Source organism: Argentina anserina, chromosome 2 (assembly GCF_933775445.1).
Source record: "Argentina anserina chromosome 2, drPotAnse1.1, whole genome shotgun sequence".
Taxonomy (NCBI): domain Eukaryota; kingdom Viridiplantae; phylum Streptophyta; class Magnoliopsida; order Rosales; family Rosaceae; genus Argentina; species Argentina anserina.
Genome location: NC_065873.1, coordinates 3422921 through 3445369, shown reverse-complemented (window position 1 = coordinate 3445369; position 22449 = coordinate 3422921). Strand labels below are relative to the sequence as shown.

Sequence of the window (22449 nt, the reverse complement as noted above, 5' to 3'; positions counted from 1 at the left end):
AATATCAAATCATCCAGCATTTTAACAGCAAGCCCATGAAACACACGAAACGCAGGGTTCTACTTCAAAATTTGGCATAACAAACTACAAAAGTCTTTCTTAAAAGAACAAAACTCTGAGAAATTACTTATAGCAATAAAAAAGCAAATAAACCTGTCGAGAATTACCAAAACACCCCGCACCAAAATCAACGGTAAGACTTCTGGAACCTAGCACGAGCACCGCGCCCACCGAACTTCTTGGGCTCGCAGCGCCGTGGATCAGCGACGAGAAGAGTCCTGTCGTATCTGACCAGTATGTCCTTGATCTCCTTCTTGCTCTGCTCATCCACGAACTTCTGGTAGAAAGCGACCAGGGCCTTGGCGATGCTCTGACGGATGGCGTAGATCTGAGAGGTGTGCCCTCCGCCCTTGACGCGGATGCGCATGTCGACGCCGGCGAAGCGGTGCCGCCCGAGGAGGAGGATGGGCTCGTAGGCCTTGAAGCGGAGGATCTCAGGCTCCACGAGCTCGATTGGGCAGCCGTTGATCTTGATGAGGCCGCGGCCTTCCTTGCAGTAGGTGACGGCGACGGCGGTCTTCTTGCGGCCGAAGCACTGCACTGACTTGATTGGGGGAGCCGCCATGGTTGTGTTGCTCTCTCTCTCTCTCTCTCTCTCTCTCTCGCCTCTCTCTTTAGGGTTTTAAGCGGCGAAGAGAATAAGAGAGGAAAGAATATAAGAGGAAAATTTGTAGGGTTTTATCATTGGGTTATTGGTCTTTCTCAGTTGGCCCATATCATGCAGGCCCAATTCTTAGTATTTTTTTTTTGAGCAAATTAACAAATGTTGATGTAACCAGGGTTGGTGGATATTTTTGAATTGGGTTATCAGGTGACATGGACATCGACCTGGGCTAACTTTTTCACAATACAAAATTTTACGAATAGTACAATAATTATTGATCACTAATAGTTTTCATATATTAAGTTCCAAATCAAGCGTTTTGGTACATAAAGTTTGAACACCAACCCACTTATATAGACACGCCGTCGTTGACACCGTTAGTTGCAGGGACATCCGTCTCTATTAGAGGGGTAATTTAGTCCTGAGTACTTATTCATCTTTCTTCGATCTTCCGACTCCAAGTCCGATCACCTCTGCAATTCCTCAAGTTTAAGCTCAATCCTGGTGTTCAATAACATTTGTTATCACATAAAAGCAGCATAAGGTGACAACAGGTTCTCTCATCTCACCAATCGCTCTCTTTTCTCCTTCTTCGTCCTCTTATTATCTCACTCATTTCTCAGAATTTTCAAACACTTACAAAATGGAAACCTACCAGACGATAGACTAGATAACCCAAATGGCCAAACCCTCTCCCACCCTAAACCCTGTCATGGATGAGAGAGGAGAAATTATAAGGGTTTCTTTCCCTTCCTCTTGGGTATAATTCTATTATGGTATACTTCTTTTCCCTCAATGCTTAGATTTGCTCTGATGCTTTGGGTTTTTGGTTGCTGGAATTTTGTCGTCCCCGAGATAGGGAAGAAATCTTCTGCTGCTCGCGCTCGCGTCACTGCTTGAAGAATTTATAACAATATCAATTTTAGAGATCACAGCTCCTGATCCATTTTTTTTTTCAAGATGACTCCTGATCCATCTTATGTTAAAGACAATTGAAGATGAGGATTGAGAGTTAATTAAGGTAATTTGGGAACGGAGGAACAGAGCTTCAGATGAATTGAGTAAAACGTGAAAAACGGCTAAAGGCTAATAATTTTATAAGGGATTGTGATGTGCATCGGGTAGCTAATGATGACGGGGTTCACCATGGTTGGTTTATGGAGATCACTCATTCGGACTAAAGACACTGAAAGTAGGGGGTGACATTTGGTTTAAACGGTTCGGTTTTGAGGTCAAACCGTAAATCAAACTGAAATTGAACTTCGGTTCGGTTCGGTTCACGATTTTTAATAGGATAAACTGAAAACCGAACCGAACGGTTCGGTTCGGTTCGGTTTTTTTTCGGTTTTTTTTTGAAATTTTTTTTTTAAAAAAAAATTTAGTTTCAAAATATTGTCGATCGACACCAATAGATGTGATCGACATATATATTTATGGACCATGTAAAAATTTCATCCATTTTGAACATAGTTTGACCGTCCATACTAACGATTAACCAAAAAATATGCGTTTTCACATGATAAAACTCAATTGACCGGGGCTTTGCCAAATGAGTTTCCTTGTTTCGACCGCGCACGATCGATGACAAAAATTATGTGATTTCAAATATGTAAACAACTTTTCTCATTCGCATCTTGGTAATGGGTCATCCCTTAGGGTATATTAGTATTGTTTTTGGTTTACCGGAAATTCCAACGGTCAAACGTAGGGGTGGGGCACGGGACGGGACGGGACAAGGCTCATCCCACATCTCGTCCCACTCTTTTGAATCGGGACGGGACGGGACAAATCTCGCCTTCTTATAAAGTTAAATAAAAACTTATATTTTTATTTTTTTCATAACAAAGTAACATTCAATAATGAAATTTTAACAAAAAAATACATATTATGTTCAAAATATTATAATTTACCATTATTATTTGAGTTGATATAATTTGGAGTTATTAAGAATATAAATTAGTTTCATTTTGATACAAATATATAAGAATTTTTAAGTTTTCATTAAAGGTGGGACGAGACGAAGCGGGATATAAATTATTCGTCTCACATCCCATCCCACAATTATGAAGCAGGACGGGATCGGGACGGGACGAACGTTTTTAGACCTCCGTCCCGTCCCGTCCCTATGAATTTCGGGACGGGATCGGGATTTCCGTTTTTTATGCCAACCCCTAGTCAAATGAGGTCCGAATTGGATGAAATTTTAAAATAGTCACGAAATATAAATACTGATCACATCGGATGGTGTCGATCAATTTCGATAAGTTTCCTTCATATAGTCGCTTCATAATGTGATAGTTTTATTATAACCCTAATATAAAAGGTTATAATACATTAGTGGACACTTCGGCGATCGACAACTCCAGTTTGAAATATGGTCAATCGACACCAGTAGATGTGATCGGTATATATATTTAGGGAACCCGTAAAAAATTCGTCCGTTTTGAACATGGTTTGACCGTCCGTACCAACGGTCAACCAAAAAACATGTGTTTTCACATAATAAAACTCCATTGACCGGGGCTTTGCCAAATGAGTTTCCTTGTTTCAACCACGCACGATCGATGACAAAAATTATGTGATTTCAAATATGTAAACAACTTTTCTCATTCGCATCTTGGTAATGGGTCCTCCTTTAGGGTATATTAGTGTTGTTTTTGGTTTACCGGAAATTTCGACGGTCAAACGAGGTCCAAATTGGATGAAATTTTAAAATGATCACTAAATATATATACTAATCACAACGGATGGTGTCGATAAATTCCGAGAAGTTTCCTTCATATAGTCGCTTCATAATGTGATAGTTTTATTATAACCCTAATATAAAGGTTATAATACATTAGTGAACACTTCGGCGATCGACAACTCCAGTTTGAAATATGGTCGATCGACACCAGTAGATGTGATATGTATATATTTTTAGGGACCCCATAAAAATTTCGTCCGTTTTGGACATGATTTGACCGTTCGTACTAACGGTCAACTAAAAAAGAGGCGTTTTGACATATTAAAATCCTCATTGACCGGGGCTTTGACAAATGGGTTTCTTTGGTGCGACCGCATACAATTGGTGACAAAAATTAGGTGATTTCAGATATGCAAACGACTTTTGGTGTTCGTATTTTGGTAATGTGTCTTCCCTTATGACATATTAGTATTGTTTTCGGTTTACCGGAAATTCCGACGGTTAAACGAGGTCCGAATTGGATGAAATTTTTACAAGGTGACTATATATATATATCAATCATATCGACTGGTGTCGATCGATCTCGAGAAATTTCCTTCATATCGTTGCTTCATATTGAGATGGATTTAGTAATTATACATCCGCTTGTATATATATATGTGTTTGTTTTAGCAAACTTATTTGAAACATACATATATGGGCATACATATAAACATAGATGATTATATATACATATATAACACTACAAAAGAGAAACATATAATTATATATAATATAAACCTAAAATCACATTAATCAAATCAAATATTCGGTAAGATAAATGTAAAACGACATTATTTTATAAATAGTTCGGTTTTTTGGTTCGGTTCGGTTTCTTATGTGCCCAAACTGAAACCAAACCGATTAATTCGGTTCGGTTCGGTTTTTCTTGTGTTCGGTTCGGTTTGTGTTCGATTCGGTTTTTTTTCGGTTTCGATCCGGTTTTTTCGGTTCGGTTTTCGGTTTTTCGGTCTTAAGTGCCACCCCTACATGGAAGAAGACAAGAAGTGAAAGAACAAGAGTTGAGAAGAGAATTATTGAATGTCAAGGCGTACCGATATTGTCTCGTGTTAAATAGTGACAAGCGTGGTTCGTGAACTAACTGTACTTATATTATCTCAACTTAACTACCTCAGAGGTGTTGGGTTTTATCTCGGTACAATTGTGTATTATCCACTCACTTATAAGCTTTATTTTACTTGTCACTTTACAAATGTGGAATCTCTCCTCTCCAACACGCCCCCTCACGTACAACCTAATTTTTAGATCTGCACGTGATAGATTAACATCTCACATATTGAGACGAAATAAACCAGTGTCAAGTAACTAACGACACTTGGTGACAATCCAATCAGAAACTCTCTGATGACATGATAATGACACCCAACTTGGGCTCAAGATAAAGTGACACCCAACTTGGATCCACGACAGATTGAAGGCACGACTGGAGAGAGACCCGCTCTGATATCATGAAAGAACAAGAGTTGAGAGGAGAATTATTGAATGTCCAAAGGCGTAAACAATAGCCTGACTTGAGTGTGTGTATATATGAGTATATTATAAGATATACATGTACAAGAAGTTAACTATATACAAATACAAATGTAATAGAACTCAGACTCATTCTGATACAAGGTCACAACTCCTAGTTCTACTAGGAGACATTTTGCAGCTGTCCTCCGACTTTTCTTGACAGCTAGACATCTTTGGTTTATCAAGAAGAGGATAAGGAGTGAAAGAAGAGATGTTTTCCATATTTTTTCCTGAATAGTTTTTAAATTGGGAAAGTATTAAACTACCCTCCAACAAACAAAGAATAACACAGAAGTAACTCCGTCATTGACGTCGTGCTTGTTTTCTAGGTTGGCTTTCATATTTCGTATACCAAAATGCTAGTTTTGGAACGGAGTATTTTGCTTAACGCCCACAGCCTCAAGCGCCCAATATTGTAATGTGTATATAGTGTCAGTTTTAACCATTTTACTTTCACTAACGTCCCAAAATCCACTGAGTCATCTCGTCTGCATGCAGGTCTGATTTTAGTGATTTCTTTCTCTTGTTTTGTTGGTGCGCTTGATAAACGTCGTACACGTTTAAACTTTGTCGGCAACTATAAAATGGAAGTGCATACACCTGGGAAGCACGGAGACGTGCCTACACCCACGTTTCCCGCCTCCGAAGCGGAAACGTCCGGAAATGCGCCGGAAACGCCCGGAAATGTGTTTCCAGAAAAATATGTTTTAGAAACGCGGTAGAAATGCGAGTTTCCGAATTGGAAACGCAGTGGAAACACGAGTTTCCAAAAAATAAAGGTTTTTTATGTTTATTTTTTATTTTTTTAAATGAAGGACTAGACCTACATTCGTCGAGTCAAATGACTTATTTCGACATATTTTTGACCTCCCGCCGAGTCGCCGACCCTATTTCTTTCTTGTTCATACCTAGATCTCTCATTATATTTGTATTATTTCGAATGTTGAACACCAAATTATTTAAGTTATTTGAGAATTTGAGTTACTTAAACTAAAAATTTGTTATTATATTTTATTTTTTGTATAATATATATATATATATTTTTTTATTTCGACGTTTCCAAACGTACCCGCTTCCTAAAATTTTTGAAAAACACGCTTCCGCGTTTTCAAACGTTTCGCTTCTACGTACCCGTATCAGATTCCATGCAACCTAGGCATACACAGTTGGAGATTTCAAGTCAACAACTCTGCCATCATTTTCAATGCAGTTGCAGGTCCTTGTTGTTTCAAGTTAAAGCTTCAACCGTTTTGGTAACATATACCTTTTCTAATTCTCCACTGTTTCTTATTTTTTTCCTTCAAGTTTTTGAACCTTACTCATTATTCTTGTCCATGATTTATACATAGCTCTGCTTTATCTGCTTTATGATCATTATTCTTATTGTTCTCACATATAGATATGTGACTTAATTGCTGGATTCAACACACCTGTTGTTTTGTAAATTTTTTCTACATAATCTTGTTATCAATTTAAGTACCAGATTTTTGATACAATGTGCCTTTTGTGATAGCAAATAGAGAGTAGCTAAATTGGATTTTCATGTTTCGTTTTCACTTCTCTTATTGAAGAGGCTCGGATCGGAGATGGCTGCAGAGCTCGCTGGCGGTGCTGTTCTGGGAACAATATCTTCAGAGCTGTACAAGGGCATAAAGAAACTGACCAGAACGTCTAAAAATTTCAAAGGCCTTGCCAGAGGGATCAAATTCAATTTAGAATTCTTATTACCACTGATAAAACAGATTGAAGAACAAAACATGGAACTTGGTCTCTTAATCACTGTACAGAAAACTTAAAATCGAAATAGTTGCCGGCCTAGAGCTTGTCCGAAATTGCTCTAAGGTTGGTGCATGGGATATCTCATAAAGGTGGAATTACACCGAAGAACTTCGAAAGTTGGATGATTCGCTTAAGAAGTGGTTACCTATGCTATTGTTGGATGGAGCTAGAGATGGCAAAGAGACTTTGCAATTGGTAAGGGCGATGAATAAAATGATGTTGCCGGCCTTGTTTATTGTTGCTTGTGGGGTTCTGGCCATAATAATCATACTCTTATACGGTCTGCCAAATCAGCACAACTGCACACGAAAATAAAACTATATATGAAAGGAAGCAAGAAACAAATCACATATGAGTAACTGTGATGTCAATTTGCATCATGACCCTATATTTACATAAATTAAGATACGAGTATACATCAGCCATTACCACAGGCGGCATACTAAAACAATATATTAAAATACATCTAATTATTGAATTTTAGCGTACAAATTTGTCTCTTATATCTTGAGATAATCGATTCAAAACACTATATATATTTTTTTCTATTTCAACGTGAGAATGAAGTTTCCTATTTCTACATTGCAATAATGGAGCCACTAAGTACGACGAGCACCATTTGGAGTGCATTTGTGGGATGAATTTTTTGAGAATGGTCTTATAAACACAACCAAACAAATGGTCAAGGAAGAGAAATCTAGATCAAGATATCGATAATATTTTAGCGAGGAGCACTATTTTTGTCTCCCTAGAAACTCGTTGTAGGAGCACATTCTTTTATCTAGCTTTCTCCCCTAACACATGTGATGAAGTCAGCTTGGGAAGGAATCAATACAAGCGTACTACTCCTACACTATTACTAAATTAGGCAACGAGTACATACAGGTACCCCATTATTTTTCTACAAAATAACGGATTTAAATGTAGATGTAATTCAATAACCGTAAATCAATTTTTTTAATGGCGAATCTTTTTGTATCTATTTTGCATAGTATCAAAGGAGAATTTTTTATATGTTATCGTAGTAGCACGTGGAAATGCCTAGCGGTCCTCCTTATATGTTATATTTCGACACGTGGATTTATCATACTAAAATTATAATTTAACATGTTTTTATTATTTGTGAAATGATCTTTATGAGTATTGATGATTTTGAACTAAGATTTCAGGTTTAAGTTTAGGGTTTAAGGTGTAGAGTGTAAGATTTTAGGATTTAGGGTATTAGAGTGTATGATTTTAGAAAGAAATCCAAAATAGTATTTAATAAAATTACTTAAATATAATTTTTATAACTAAATCTTCCATGTCAAATTGTAATTAGAATGATAGACTTATTATACATTATCACTACCATACCATTGAAAAATTTCTCAATATCAAATATACATCACAGGCAATGTATACTCAAATCAACACAAACCCAAATTTAGAGTCAACCCCATCGACCCAATTTGCCAGCCAGAAAAAGAAAAAGAAAAAGATGCCAGCCATTATCCGTCTTTTCATTTCCCACCAATTATTTAAAGCTAATTATCTTCAGAATTTCTTGTATTACGACGCGTGTAGCTACAGGATATAATCTTAACCGTGTACCATTCCACCAAGTACTATCTGAATTAACTTGCAATTGTTCTGGACCAGAAAGAAATAAACCTGCACTATTTATTCCACTTTTAGATCTCTTCAAATGAATATAAGTGGGTCAGTATTCTCATCTCCTCGTGCAATTTATGTGAGACCAAACCTCCTTCCCATCTCAATCACAGCGAACTCATTCGCGACACTTAATTTATTCAAATAATTGTGGCCAGCCATGCTCATATTAATCAAAACCAGAACCTTCGTATTTCTCCATCGCTTTCTTCCATCTCTTGCCCTTTTTTGCCGCAACATTAATGGGTTCGTCGGCACCAGCACCCGACTCCGACGAGCCCGTAACTCCGGCCGGACGTCTCTTCCTGCAACCTCAAATGAACCAAATAATCTACTGCGTCATTGGCTTCAAGAACCCTATTGACATCGACTCCATCAAATCCCAAGTCAAATCATCCCTCATGCTAACTCACCCGAGATTCTCCAGCCTCATGGTGCGTGACTCCCACGGCCGTGAACGCTGGCATAAAACCACCGGCGTCGACGTTGACCGTCACGTCATCATTCTCCACGACCCCGTCTCCGATGTTGGCGTTGACGACGAGACCGCCGTCAACAACTACCTGGCCGACCTCTCCACCGGCCCGGGGCTCCCAACAGACAAACCCATGTGGGAAGTTCATCTGCTGATCGCTCACAAAGTTATGGTTTTCCGAATCCATCATGCTTTGGGAGATGGGATATCGCTCATGTCCATGTTTCTGGCGAGTTGCCGGAGAGCCGACGACGAGGGGAAGCTGCCGACTTTGGCGTCGGGGAAGAGTAAACTCAGTAAAGGTGCGAATAGGAATAAGAGCTTTTGGGGTTTGGTGTGGGGAGTTTTGGTGATGGTGTGGTTTAGTTTGGTGTTCGTGGTTGAGTTTGTGTTGAGGAGTTTGTGGGTTTGTGATCGGAAAACTGAGATTTGTGGGGGTGATGGGGTTGAGCTCTGGCCTAGGAAACTGGCTACTGCGAAGTTTGGGCTTCAAGACATGAAGCTTGTTAAAAAAGCTGTTCCTCATGCGGTAAGTTGTGTTTTTCATGTCTGTTGGAAACTTGGAATTTTCTATTTTGGTTTAGCTCCAATTTTCTTGGGTTTTTTATTTATTTTGACTTCATTTTTTTTTTTGGTTATGTGCAGACTATCAATGACGTACTTTTTGGGGTAATTTCATCAGGGATATCAAGATACTTGGATCACAGAAAACCAAATGGTAAAATTTGTGTGACAACTGGGGTTGTATTTGTAGTACGTTACTATTTGAATCATGACATTGGATCACCATAACTAAACCTCGTTTTCTTTGTCAGCTTTGCCTGAGGGTGTTCAAATAACAGGAGTAGCCATGGTTAATCTTAGAAAGCAGCCTGGATTACAGGTTTGCTCTCACTGTCATCCTTTACTTCATTCTATTCTCTTTGTTTTATTTCTTAATGGAAATGATTGAAACTTCTGACTTGTGCCAGGAACTGTCTGACTTGATGAGAAGCAATTCAGGATCAAGCTGGGGTAACAAGTTCGGCATGCTTCTCTTGCCTATATATTATCATAATTCTAAGAGCAATGCCGACCCTTTAGCCTATCTTAAGAGATCGAAGGTGATGATCGACAAGAAGAAGCAATCTGTAGAGGGTCATTTCTCATATAAAATTGGTTTGTTTGTAATGACTTACTTGGGACCGAAGGTAATGACCAAAATAAGGATTGAAACAAAAATGATAGATGTTCATTTTCCAATTTGTATGTGCAAAGTTTAAGTGCCTGTTTCTATTGCTACGCAGGTTGCTACCTTGCTCAACTACCGGATTCTCTGCAATACTAGCTTTACTATCTCAAATATACTCGGACCGCAAGAAGAAATTACACTTGGAGGCAACCCTATAACTTTTCTAAGAGCCAGTTCATCAAGTTTGCCTCATGTAAAGCCATAGAATCACTTGAAATTCTAGCAAAACTGAATTTCAAGTACATCAGTTGTGAAATTGATGGCTCATAACATTATGCTTCTGATGGTTGATAATGCAGGCACTCACACTGCACATGGTGAGCTATGCTGAAAGGGCAGACATGCAAATATTGGTGGCCAAAGATATCATCCCTGACCCGGCGTTTCTCGCCAAGTGCTTCGAAGAGGCCTTACTTGATATGAAGGAAGCAGCTGCAGCCATCACAAAGAGCTAGAAGGATCTCTGAAGAATTTATTGGACTATTGATGGAAGATTACTCATAGATTAAATTCCCTAGTAGAGTTTGTACAATAACATTGATTGTATTGGGAAGATCAACCTACATTTAGGAAGGGCTAATTCCAGATAGGTATGTACAATCAGATATAATCAGATATAATAGATGAGATTTTCATATGTCGTATTTCATTCAAGTTCAGATCATACATTTATAGGAATCATCTAATATGAATACTTAACACAAAAATCAATTACTACAACTAAATAAATACAATATGTCTGCAATTACATAAATACAACAACATAAGTCAAAAGCTGTTGAGTTAACAATATAAATGTAGCAACATAAGTCAAAATTTGTTGAGCTAACACTCTCCCTCAAGTTGACGCATACACATCAATCATACCAAACTTGTCAAGTGAGTCACAAAAGGCTTTTTTCGAAACACATTTAGTTAATATATTTGTCAACTGGTTTTCTATAGGAACAAAATGAAAGCTGATAATATTGGCATCAAGCTTTTCTTTTATGAAGTGACGATCAATCTCGACATGTTTAGTGCGATCATGTTGTACAAGATTCTGTGAAATATCAATTGCTGCCCGATTGTCATAATACAATTTCATGGTAGTGTTTGGTTTGACACCTAAATCACATAATAGGTTTCTCAGCCACAGTAACTCACACAGACCATGAGCCATACTTCTATACTCAGCTTCTGTACTAGACCGTGCCACCACCTTTTATTTCTTACTTTTTCATGTAACCAAATTACCTTCCACAAAGGTAAACTAACATGATGTCGATCTTCTGTCTGTGATACTTCTAGCCCAATCTGCATCTGTAAAGCCACAAACTTCAAAAACATGGTTGTCTTTAAAAAACATCACTCCTCTTCCTGGAGCTGATTTCAAGTACCATAAAACTCTCACAACAACATTCATGTGATCCTCACTCGGATTATGCATGAACTGACTTACCACACTTACGGCATACGTAACATCTGGTCTGGTATGAGTGAAGTATATCAAGCACCCAACTAATCTCTGATAACGAGCTCAATCGATATGAACTTAATCTAGATATTCTACTAAATGATGATTTTGCTCAATAAGAGTGTCAACAAGTGTGCAGTCCAACATACTTGTCTCTGCTAGTAGATCAATGATGTACTTCCTCTGACACAGATAGATACCCTCACTCCCCCTGGCTACCTCAATGCCCAAGAAGTACTTGAGTGTACCTAGATCCTCTATATTAAACTCTGCAGCTAGTTGCTTCTGTAATCTATCCATCTCAACAGTATCATTACTAATAACTACCATATCATCAACATATATAATTAGGGTTGTTACATTCCCTTGTTGGTGTTTGAGAAACAATGTGTGGTCTAAATTACTCTGTTTGTAGCAAATATTTCTCATGAATTGTAAAAACCTTCCAAACCAAGCACAAAGTGATTGCTTAAGACCATACAAAGATTTTATCAATCTGCATATGAAGTTACATGGAGAACCAGCTACATATCATGGCGGAAGATCTATATACACTTCCTCTGTAAGTTCTCCATGAAGAAATGCATTCTTGACATCAAACTATCTAAGTGGCTAGTTTAAGTTAGCAGCAAAAGAAAACAATACTCGGATAATGTTTATCTTTGCAACAAGTGCAAATGTCTCATCATAGTCTATGTCATATGTATGGGTGAATCCATTCGCTACTAGGCTTGTTTTATACCGATTTACTGACCCATCTGAATTATGCTTCACTGTAAACACCCAACGACATCCCACAGCCTTTTTTCCATCTGGTGCAGATACAAACTCTCAAGTATTGTTCTTATGTAATGCTTCCATCTATTCCTTCATTTAGGTCTCCCAATGCATCCTGCATTTTGTTAGGTACTGATACAATTTATATTTGATTTACAAATGATTCATATGACTCAAACAATTTTTTGGTGGACACAAAATTTGCCACAAGATACTTAGTTTTGGTCTGAATGGTAGGTTCATACTTTTTTGCTGGCTGACCTTGAGTAGACCTATTTGGTAAAACATATTGTCTACTATTAGTCTCACTAGTATTAACTTCAATAGAGTGACTAACCTCATATGAGTGATCTTTTGTATCAGGAAAACATGGGTCAGGGATACAAGTAACAGTAGGGGAGGAAGGAGGGGCAGTTGCATTGTCTGCTTCTGGTACCTGAATCTTTGGAGCAACTGTACCAGAATCATCTGGTGGTGTCTTCGGAGCTGATGCATTAGTGATCTCAATTGAACCTATCTCAGCCTCTTCATGATACAGCTCTTCAAAATATGAATGCTCCCTCTGAATAGCAATATCAGAAGAGGTAAAATAGCTCATGTCCTCAAAGAGAGTAACATCCATAGTGACATAGTATTTTCTGGCAGGTGGATGATAACACATGTACCCTTTCTGATGTCCTCCATAACCAACAAACACACATTTAAGTGCCCGGATTCCAATTTTGACTTCTGACTTTTTGGGATATGGACAAAGGCAACATAACCAAAAACACGAGTAAGGAGATGATGAAATGAGGGCAGGGAGACATGAGATGTAAGCACTCCATATGAAACTTTTCTCTAGAGGACACTAGATGAAAGACGATTAATGACGTGGGCAGAGGTTATGATAGCATCACCCCAAAGATATTTAGGCATGTGGGCACTAAAGAGAAGACAACAAGCCATATCAAGTAAATGACGATTTTTCCTTTCGGATATCCCTTTATGCTCAGGTGTGTAAGGACGCGTTGTTTGATGAACAATCCCATGTGTTTGAAAGAACTCCTGAAAGACATGGTTTACATATTCCCCTTATTATCAAAACGAAGGACTTTAATTTTGGCATGCTATTGTGTTTGGACATTGGTATCGAAGGCGCGAAAAGCCGAAAAGCCGAAAAACCTCATCTTTGGTTTTAAGAAGAACAATCCATGAAAGACGTGTGCAATCATCAATAAATGACACATTGTACCTCATACCCGACATAGTAGGTTCTTTCGAAGGTCCCCAAACATCAGAATTAATTAATTCAAAAGGAAGAATGCTTTTATTAGAAATACCAGGGGAATAAGTAGTTCGATGACTCTTGCCCAAAACACATGTTTCACAACGTAAAGTTGACTCATCCACACCAATAAACAAAGTAGGCATGACTGTTTTCATAATACTAAAAGATGAATGCCCTAAGCGACGGTGTCATAACCAAACTTCACTTAGTTTATTAGAAGTGGAGATTAACGCAGTCCGAGACTGTGCTCCTGGTTTCTCCTTTACGTATGTCTGATCCAGATGGAACAACCTGCCCCTCAGATATCCCCGACCAATCAACTCCTCAGTGAGAATATCCTGAAATATCACATACATGGGAAAAAAGGTCACAGAGCATTTAGCTTCAGTATTTAGCTATGAGATAGATATCAGATGATGAGATAATGCGGGTACATATAGCACATTATGAAGTTCTATTGTGGGAGTAATACGAACTGACCCTTTTCCTAACACATGGAATGCCTCACTATTAGTATTAGTAACATAGGGTACATGTGAATAGGATAATACGGTAATATAAGATTTGTCATAAGTCATATGATCTGAAGTACTAGAATCGATAATCCATATATTAGTATCAACAAAGCTAGAAATATTTAAAGCTATACCAATCTTACCACGACCAGCTATTGATGTTGTGGGTGTTGCTCCTCCGACTGTATGATGATTATGTCCGACCATACCATAGATATCTGGTTTTTGAACCAACTGAATGGCTGCATTTGCCTTATGACGATAATTAGGCATTTTAGGCCTAAGATGCGGATACAACTCCCAACAAGTCTCATGGGCATGTCGAGCATTGCAATAAGATCAAGGAGGACAAGGATGATTCCCAAAGCCTAGTGATGGTCTTTGCTTGTGAAGTGGAACTGAATTTGATTGTTGAAGGAGTGATGTTGGAGATATTGCCTGAACAATAAGGCTAGAAACTTCAACTTGTGTATGATTACGGCTTTCCTATTAAGACTCATGCTTACATATATATGTGAAACTTGTGGTTAGGCTAGGAGGTTCTGTCATTATGAGCAGCTCTCCTTTAGCACTATTATGCTTTGCATCAAGACCTCTCAAGAAATGGTGAACTCGTTCAAGTTCCTTTTCCTTTTGGTACCAAACAATATCATATTGATTCTTGATCTTGCAAGGACGTTTCATATCAATCCCAACCCAAATATTCTTTAGCTTGGTGAAATAATGTGCCACTGGTTACCCCTTCTGTATTGCTGAAGCGGTGCACATTAACTAATGAACCTGTATGAAATCACATTCATTAGTATATAGGTCTTCTAATGTCTTCCATATTGCCTGCGCAGTATCACATACCTTCACTAGGTCAACTATATCTTCCATCATAGCGTTGTATGATACATATATTACAAGACCATCATCATCTTCCCATTTAGTGTAGGCATCAACATCATCTTCACTGGGGGCTTTAATTACCCCAGTTACGTGCCCCATCTTGTGCATTTATCTGAGATGAGCTGTCATAATTCTTTTCTATTTATGAAAATTGGTTCCATTGAGTTTGGCCCCTCCCAAAGAAACTACTTTCAGAATTCTTGACAAATACTTCAAACTTCTGAACATCATTGGCATGAGAACTCTCTTCTATTCCAGAACCCAGTGTAAAAAAACACAATCAACAAATCAGTAGCGATGCAGCGGAAAATAACGATAACCACTTGTTTCAGGTGAACCTGCACTATCAGTGCACTTGCACTGATAGGGAGAAAACAAGTGAATCTGCACCAACAGTGTAAATGCACTGACAACTGGTTGAACACTGAAATCGGGTTGGAATATTGGAATCGGGTCGTTGAAGGCTGCATCCGAGTCTGATTGATTTCTTCCAAGGGGATGACAGCGTCTGCACAACGGTGCTTGCTCAACAGACTGGAAGCTTTTGAGAAAGGAGCCGAACGATCTGGAGGCTTCGACTATGGGCCTCAAGGCTTGCTCAGAGAACACTGTCGTTGGCGTTGCTGCCGAACTTCAAACAGCAATTCGGAGACCCTTACCACCGTCTGATAAAACACCAACGCCAGATGTACACAACATTGATTTGAGAAAGAAAATCCTAACAATAAGGTTTTACTTGAAAAAGAAAGAAACAACAAACCCTTTCAGATCTGCTCTGATACCAAATCAGATATAATAGATGAGATTTTCATATGTTGTATTTCATTCAAATTCAGATCATACATTTATAGAAATCATCTAATATGAACACTCAACACAAAACTCAATTACTACAACTACATAAATGCAATATGTCTGCAATTGCATAAATGCAACAACATAAGTCAAAAGTTGTTGAGCTAACAATATAAATGCAGTAGCATAAGTCAAAAATTGTTGAGCTAACATGTACGTTTGATCTGCTCATCATCCGCCATTCTTATTAATTATGTAAACCATAGTCTTCGAAGTTTTGTCAAACAAAGATATATACACATCAAGCAGACTCACAATGTCACAGATCTCTCTCGCTCACGTTATGCTAGAAAAGTAGCTCAAACTCTAGTAATGCCAAGGACTAATGAGAAACAACCAAACAGCAGAAGAAATCAAAAGTCTGATGCTACCAAGTACCAAGTCTTATTACCTCTTTAAAGTATTGTAATTTGCTGCGGTCATTTTCTTGTTTTTGAAAATCAAGCTTTGGACCAGGTGTGGGGTTTCTTGCTGCTTCCTTTCTTCCTCCTCAGCAATAGCCTCTTTAGGAAACCAAAACCTCCCTGTTTCTTACTCGGTACAATAGCCAGATGCTTTGAACCATATTGTCCTTGCCGCGTATTTACCAGAGCACTAGGAGTGGACAAAGCATTATGACTATCAGAGTGAAAATGGGATGACTTTTGTGCATCGGCATCCGTCATTGCTTGTTTATCCTTGGGGGACTTCAGAACCTCTTGTCTGGGATCTTCATCAGCAAGCAATCGATCACGTAGGGAAGAGCGCTTGGAGAAGTTATTGTTGGTGGCGTTTGTTGCAGCGCTGGTGGTTGAGAACACCTTGTCAAACAGTGCTGCTTCCCTTGGTGTGGCTAGTGCCTTCAGCTGTTTTCCCAAGTTCAGGATGGTTTCTTGGCACTCCGCCAGTTTCACTGAAGCTGTTGTGATTTCCCATCCCTAATTGTTTAACCGTTGTCACAGCAGAGTGCCCAGTTAGAAGATTCTTATAAAAGTTCATTTGTATCTATACATTTGAGCTTGGTTGAACTCCTTTCAGAACAAAGTGTGATGCATTACAGATGATTAACTATTTCTAAACTATGATAGTGTGTTCATTATCTTTTGGGATCCACTAATCTTTCAAATTACAAACAGACAGAACACAAATGGCTGGATTATCTTCTGTTGGAAGTTTGGAACTATTATTTCAGTTCTGGTAATTTGTTGGTATGTAACTCCATTACCTGTGCTAGAAAAAAGAAAAAAAAAAGAAAAAAGAAAAAAAGACCAGTACGAGTAACTTACAGGTTGAGACTGTTTTTCCTCTTTGCTTGTGCCATACTCTGGAGCTTCAGTCTTTGCAGCACTGTAAATCAGATATCTTACAAATCAGAAATGACTCATTAAACGACCAGAAAGTATATTACAGAAGATGTAGTGGACTGATGATTACCTTTCTTGCTGAAGTTGGAGTTCAAGACAGGTTGCTTCTAATTCTTCAAAACAATTATGTTTATCCTCCAACTCCACTTCTAAAGATGAGAACTTCTGGAAGACTTCATTTAACTTTGCTTTGGCAATAGTTAGTTGTGTATCGAGGTCTTCATTAATTGACTTCTGATTTTCGAGCTGATCTTCTATCATCCCCTCCTCTTCTCTCAGACTGTCCATTTCTGCTTGTAAGGTTCCAAGACTTTGTTGTGATTCCTGAAGCTGTACCATCAATGCTTCATTCTCTTCGGTGGCTGACTGTAGCTTAGCTTCCATTTCCTTCTTTGCAGATTCCATTTTCTTCAGTTCATCTTTTAATCTGCTGTTTTCTTCTTGTAGCTCATCACTAAGCTTATTATCATTTGAAGAAGCTACTAGAGCTAGACACACTGACTTCTCTTGAGGTTCTGCAGTTTTACTAGCCTCATGCTTAGTTGGCTGGTTTAGGTAACCCAAAGCAATTTTGATGTCCTCAAAAAGCTCATCTAGACTTTGTTTTGAAACATTCTTTTGCTCCAACATTGCTTTTAACACAACTTGAAGCCAGTCAAAAGAATTCTCAAGTACTGCATCTGTGGACTCGCCGTACATTTTCATGGTGGAGTGATCTCCAATTCGTACCAGATCCTTACTAGCCAAGCGAAGATTATGTGTATTTTTAGGAGGTGTTTCCACAGAAACTATTGCCAATTTCTCCATCTCAACAAAATCATCCATTAAGCTCATATCTGAAACTTCTGTTTCTTTGTGATCCTGTGGACTTCTAAGCCTCCCACTTCTAAAATGTTCCAACTCTGACAGTAAAGCACCAGCCCAAGATTCGGAGGAACTCATCCCATCATCACTGCAAATGTCATACCTTGAAGATCGAGAAACATCGGCTAGGATAGGACTAAATCGTGACAGCTCCATAGATTTCTCTGCCTGAGACAATCTGGAAACTATTTCAGAATGCATGTTCCTCGAAGAAAGGAGCTCAGAGTTTTTCCTGGTCAAAATATCTCTAAGAACTTTGTTTTCTTCTTCCATCTTACGTAACTGCTCAGTCATGAAATTCGTACTCTTATTTGGTATTTCAGGAGAGTTTCTCATGTTGGCATCTCTTACAATCATATCTCTAGTAGGATTGAGTTTCCTTCTTCTCATATCGGTCTGATCCCTCCCTACCATTTTGAGTTCATTCTTCATATTCATTGAGACAGGACCTGGCAACCGTTTTCGCAGCAGAAGGTGAAGTCTTTGACATTCTTGTTCTAACTCTGTGATTGTCATCATACTTTCCAAATGCTGTTTGTGTGATTCTTCAGCAGATCGACGATTGTACTCCATCTCCTCACTTCGAATCTCGAGTTCCTTCTCAAGCATGTGAAATTCATATCTTAAGAAAGCATTTTCTTTTTCTGTGGAATCCAGTCTAGCCATTAGTGCACTAAATTCTGCATCTGTTTGAGACTTCTGTCTGCGTAAATCTTCTATAAATCTCTCTTTTGCTTGAAGGGACCTCGTCAGATTTGTATTTTCAACAGCTAAGTTTGTAACCTGTTCATTTTTCTCGTACAACTTTGCTTCCAAGTTCTTCAGAGATTTCTCATACTCTCTTGATGTCATCATAACAGCATCATGTATTCTTTGTTCCTGTTCTTCTCGAACATAAATTAATTGTTCCACGCATTCTTTCAATGCATCATCTGAATGGATTGATCTTTCATTGGCAGCTATTCCCTGCCTCAAAGCTTCATCTAGTTCTTGCTTTGGTACCAAATGTGCTGATAAAAGCGAACAAGTAAGCAACCAATGAGAAGAAGTAGTTTAACATGTACGCCGAAAACTTCTTAAAGAGGAAAACACATTGATACAGCTTAACTGACAATTACCTGGTATGCATTCTTCATGATTACTAGAGTCAAGGAGGACTGAAGCTAACTTCTCATTAAGATTTTTCCCTGGTCTCTCCACGTCATGTCCATCCTCCACTGGATATTGTACCTAACACGATGAAACATTGGTGAGACAGAAATGAATACAACATCTACAAGGAAGACTACGGGCCTACTGGCCAGTTTGGCAAAAGCGGTGTTAAAAGCGCGCATTACCTCTTCTTCAATTGTTCCTAAAGCAATGGCAAGTCTGTTGGTTGAAACAACTGTCTTCTCAGAAGATTTTTTCCTCCAAAGCCAACCTTTGTGGTCCATGAGTTTAGCTGCTATTCAATAACAGAGGTGGAGAATTTAATAACCATTGAAAGACCATCTGCAAATACAAGTCACCTAACAATTCTAATAAATATGAAATAAAGTTATTGGCTTATCGCCCCCAGCACTAAGAGGCCATGAAAATAAGTCATTTGGTATAAGAGGCCATGAAAATAAGCATGTACTAATTTCGTTCAACAGAAGTCATCATGTTAAAGATGTGCAACCAGTGCAGATAGTAAAATACAAGTAGTGAAATATGCTTTTCTCTCTGTACGTAATGCGAATTCTGCATACACCAGTGTAAACAATTCCTATCTAGAAGACCATAAATTGCTGTTCTCTCCACACCTAACACAAAATTAATACACTGGTATAAATATCCTATCAAGAGAGCCTGAAATACAAAGTTAGAAGCGCGATTTGCATAATGAGAAAGCAAAAGGATTACTGAGAAAAGCTTTGGGGTTGAAACAGATGTTACATAAGCACTCAAAAAAAAAACTACCATTTGCCTCAAATGCACTATACTAGATTACTATTACTGAACTAAAGCTGTTTTTTCAGAACCACAAGAGGAGAGCATTAACTAAGAGATCTAAGTTTCTATCCTTACAAATATTGCATATCTATTCCAGTCAGTGACCACATTGTGTCTCACTCAGAAACTGAGGCCAAATTGACCAGACTGATGATTTAGAAATATTATGCACTGATTTAAGGAAAACAACAACAGAATGTAAACTTCCAGAAATCCAAGTGCAGGATCCAAAAGAAGTAAAACTTAATGGAGGCTATAAAAGAGTGTCAGAACACAGAAAGAAGGTGAAAGTTGGTGATCAAGATGATAATGAGATTGAAATTCTAAGCTGTTCCTCATATTAAGGCTAAATTTTAGACCTTTCTAACAAATTTGCTATTATTACAATTACAGTAATATGTGAGAAAAAGACAGAGTCATGGATCACTGAACTTTTCACGGAGATATCACCAAAATATTGATAAAAATACCATCTTGGAACCAATGCTATAAGTTTGAAAGAAAAGCTAGCCGATTTTTGTAGATCACCAAAGAAATTTCGAAAATCTATATGAACACTCGGAATCTTGTATCTTTACGCTATGACAGTAGCTAAGCAAAAGAAAATCAGTAATAAAGGATAAATAAATATAGGCTCACCACTCAAGAACTAAGCCCAAGAAGCTGCATGCATGAACAAATTCAAGAAGAATACAGGAAGTAAGGATCAAACTAATAAATTTAGAGAGAATAAGGTGATGGATGACATTGAACTGACATTGTACCATTTCAAGCTAAGAAGAAGAAGCAGAAGATAAGAAGATGAAGAAGCTGCAGAAGAAGAAGAAGAAGAAGAAGAAGTTTGTTCTGACCTGGGTAAAGTGAAACACCAGAATTACTGTGTAACGTTTGGAAATGAAAGTCAGAGCACAGAACTTAGCTTACATCATCCAAACCTTCATAGGATGCTTGCACTCCACCGACAGTTACCCGTGGCTGTAATAATTCATGAGAGAGAGAGAGAGAGAGAGAGAGCGCGCACAGTGAAAAGGGAAAGCAGAAAAAAAAGGGTTCTGGGTGGAAAAACCGAAGACAAAAGGGGTCAAAAGAATCGATGGCCAAAGGTCGAACATGCAAGCCGTTGAAAGAGATAGTGATGATGTTGGTTTTAATATAGAGTTGTAGAAAGAGAGGGTTCTACATCTCGGGACTCAGGAACACGAAGCTTTGGTGGATTCAAGTGTCTGTATATATGAAACTGTGAATGGAGTTGGTAGTGCTCACTAAGGTTAGACACCGGTGCATCATCTATACTCTAATAACTCAAATAAGACTCAGCCAGCTAAAACAGAAATTTTTAAACCAAAAAATCTCTAATAAATTAAAAAACTTTAGAAACAGAGGAAATTACAGGGACAATTCGGATAATTACAAAATATTTATTAATTATAAAAATAAAATAAATTCATCTCATAAATCATATTTTTTCTTCCACTACACTCTTAATGACTAATTTTTTTCTGCAAAATCAACCACATTTTCTTCTTCTTTAATCTTTTAAAAACAAATAATTTGCACATTCAAAGCATATGTGAGTGGTTATATATAACTCTATGTGCAATGGGATAGAGAATGTAGGTGCATAGTGCATACATCGCAAAATGTAATGGCGTTTCTTTATTAAGTGAGCTGGAAATGATGATGTCTATGGTCCTATGAGTTTCTTCTTGTAATTCTCTGTTTAAGTTGATTCTTAATCACCCATGACATGTCTCATGACTCATATGACATTGTCCTACTGAAATTGTCATGCGTACGCACCTTGCTTGCTATACTGGCCAGTGAGATTTTATCAGTAACGGATAATGTAATAGAGATTATGAATGTTCAGAATGATATCTTAAGAAAATGAGAAAATTCATCCTATAGTATTATGATAATCTTTATTGAAGAAATTTTGCCAATTTTTATGGAAGAAATGAGAGGTAGTGAAGAAACAATCATCCTGGCACAAGTTTTAATTCGAAGTCTATGTGATATTTGGTCCTCACAAGTCACAAGTCGCACCTAGTCTCTTTTAATACAGACCGCTTTTTAATTTCTTTTGAAATAAAACTATAATTTTCCCCAACTTCACTATACACCTCCACCCACTTCTTCCGCCATTATGCCTCTACAGGATCGAGCCCAACCACTTACAACTAGAGAAACATCATGATGAAATTTATATCAAGAATTTTAATTTTGCAAGCCTTTTTTAAGATTACTAAAGAAATACTATCTCAAATGAAATCTAAATCGAGAATTTTAATTTTGTACGTCTTTTTAAACATTAAAAATTGTAAAACTAAAATCATAAATGACGTAACACTACAAACAATTAGAAATTAAAACTGTAAAAGCAAAATACTAATTTGCCAATGTATGATCCAAAATTCTGATCAATTCTTGAAACTTCTTTA

At 37.9% G+C, this 22449-nt stretch overlaps 3 protein-coding genes across 7 annotated transcripts; 1 reads left to right on the top strand and 2 right to left on the bottom strand.

Moving 5' to 3' along the window:
* Window positions 1-39: 39 nt before the first annotated feature.
* On the bottom strand, window positions 40-673 carry LOC126785366 (40S ribosomal protein S16). The gene has a single exon (XM_050511032.1). It carries the CDS (start codon window positions 623-625, stop codon window positions 188-190), a length of 438 nt encoding a protein of 145 aa, XP_050366989.1. The 5' UTR covers window positions 626-673; the 3' UTR covers window positions 40-187.
* A 7751-nt stretch (window positions 674-8424) lies between these two features.
* LOC126785357 (wax ester synthase/diacylglycerol acyltransferase 5-like) lies at window positions 8425-10697 on the top strand. Its single transcript, XM_050511021.1, has 6 exons — window positions 8425-9358; window positions 9475-9547; window positions 9645-9712; window positions 9801-10019; window positions 10116-10253; window positions 10360-10697. The coding sequence occupies exons 1-6, from the start codon at window positions 8597-8599 to the stop codon at window positions 10513-10515; spliced, it is 1416 nt and encodes a 471-aa protein (XP_050366978.1). The 5' UTR covers window positions 8425-8596; the 3' UTR covers window positions 10516-10697.
* Window positions 10698-15536: 4839 nt separating this feature from the next.
* On the bottom strand, window positions 15537-21227 carry LOC126785343 (filament-like plant protein 7). 5 transcript variants are annotated; one of them, XM_050511007.1, is made up of 7 exons: window positions 20860-21227; window positions 19369-19478; window positions 19150-19261; window positions 17238-19041; window positions 17090-17150; window positions 16216-16741; window positions 15537-15600 (listed from the first exon to the last, which is right to left on the bottom strand). In XM_050511007.1, the coding sequence occupies exons 2-6, from the start codon at window positions 19465-19467 to the stop codon at window positions 16265-16267; spliced, it is 2553 nt and encodes an 850-aa protein (XP_050366964.1). In that variant the 5' UTR covers window positions 19468-19478; window positions 20860-21227; the 3' UTR covers window positions 15537-15600; window positions 16216-16264. The 5 variants fall into 5 exon arrangements, with proteins under 5 accessions (XP_050366964.1, XP_050366960.1, XP_050366961.1 ...); XM_050511003.1 differs by lacking the exon at window positions 15537-15600 and having other exon boundaries at window positions 15969-16741; XM_050511004.1 differs by lacking the exon at window positions 15537-15600 and having other exon boundaries at window positions 15969-16741; window positions 19369-19475.
* Window positions 21228-22449: the final 1222 nt, after the last annotated feature.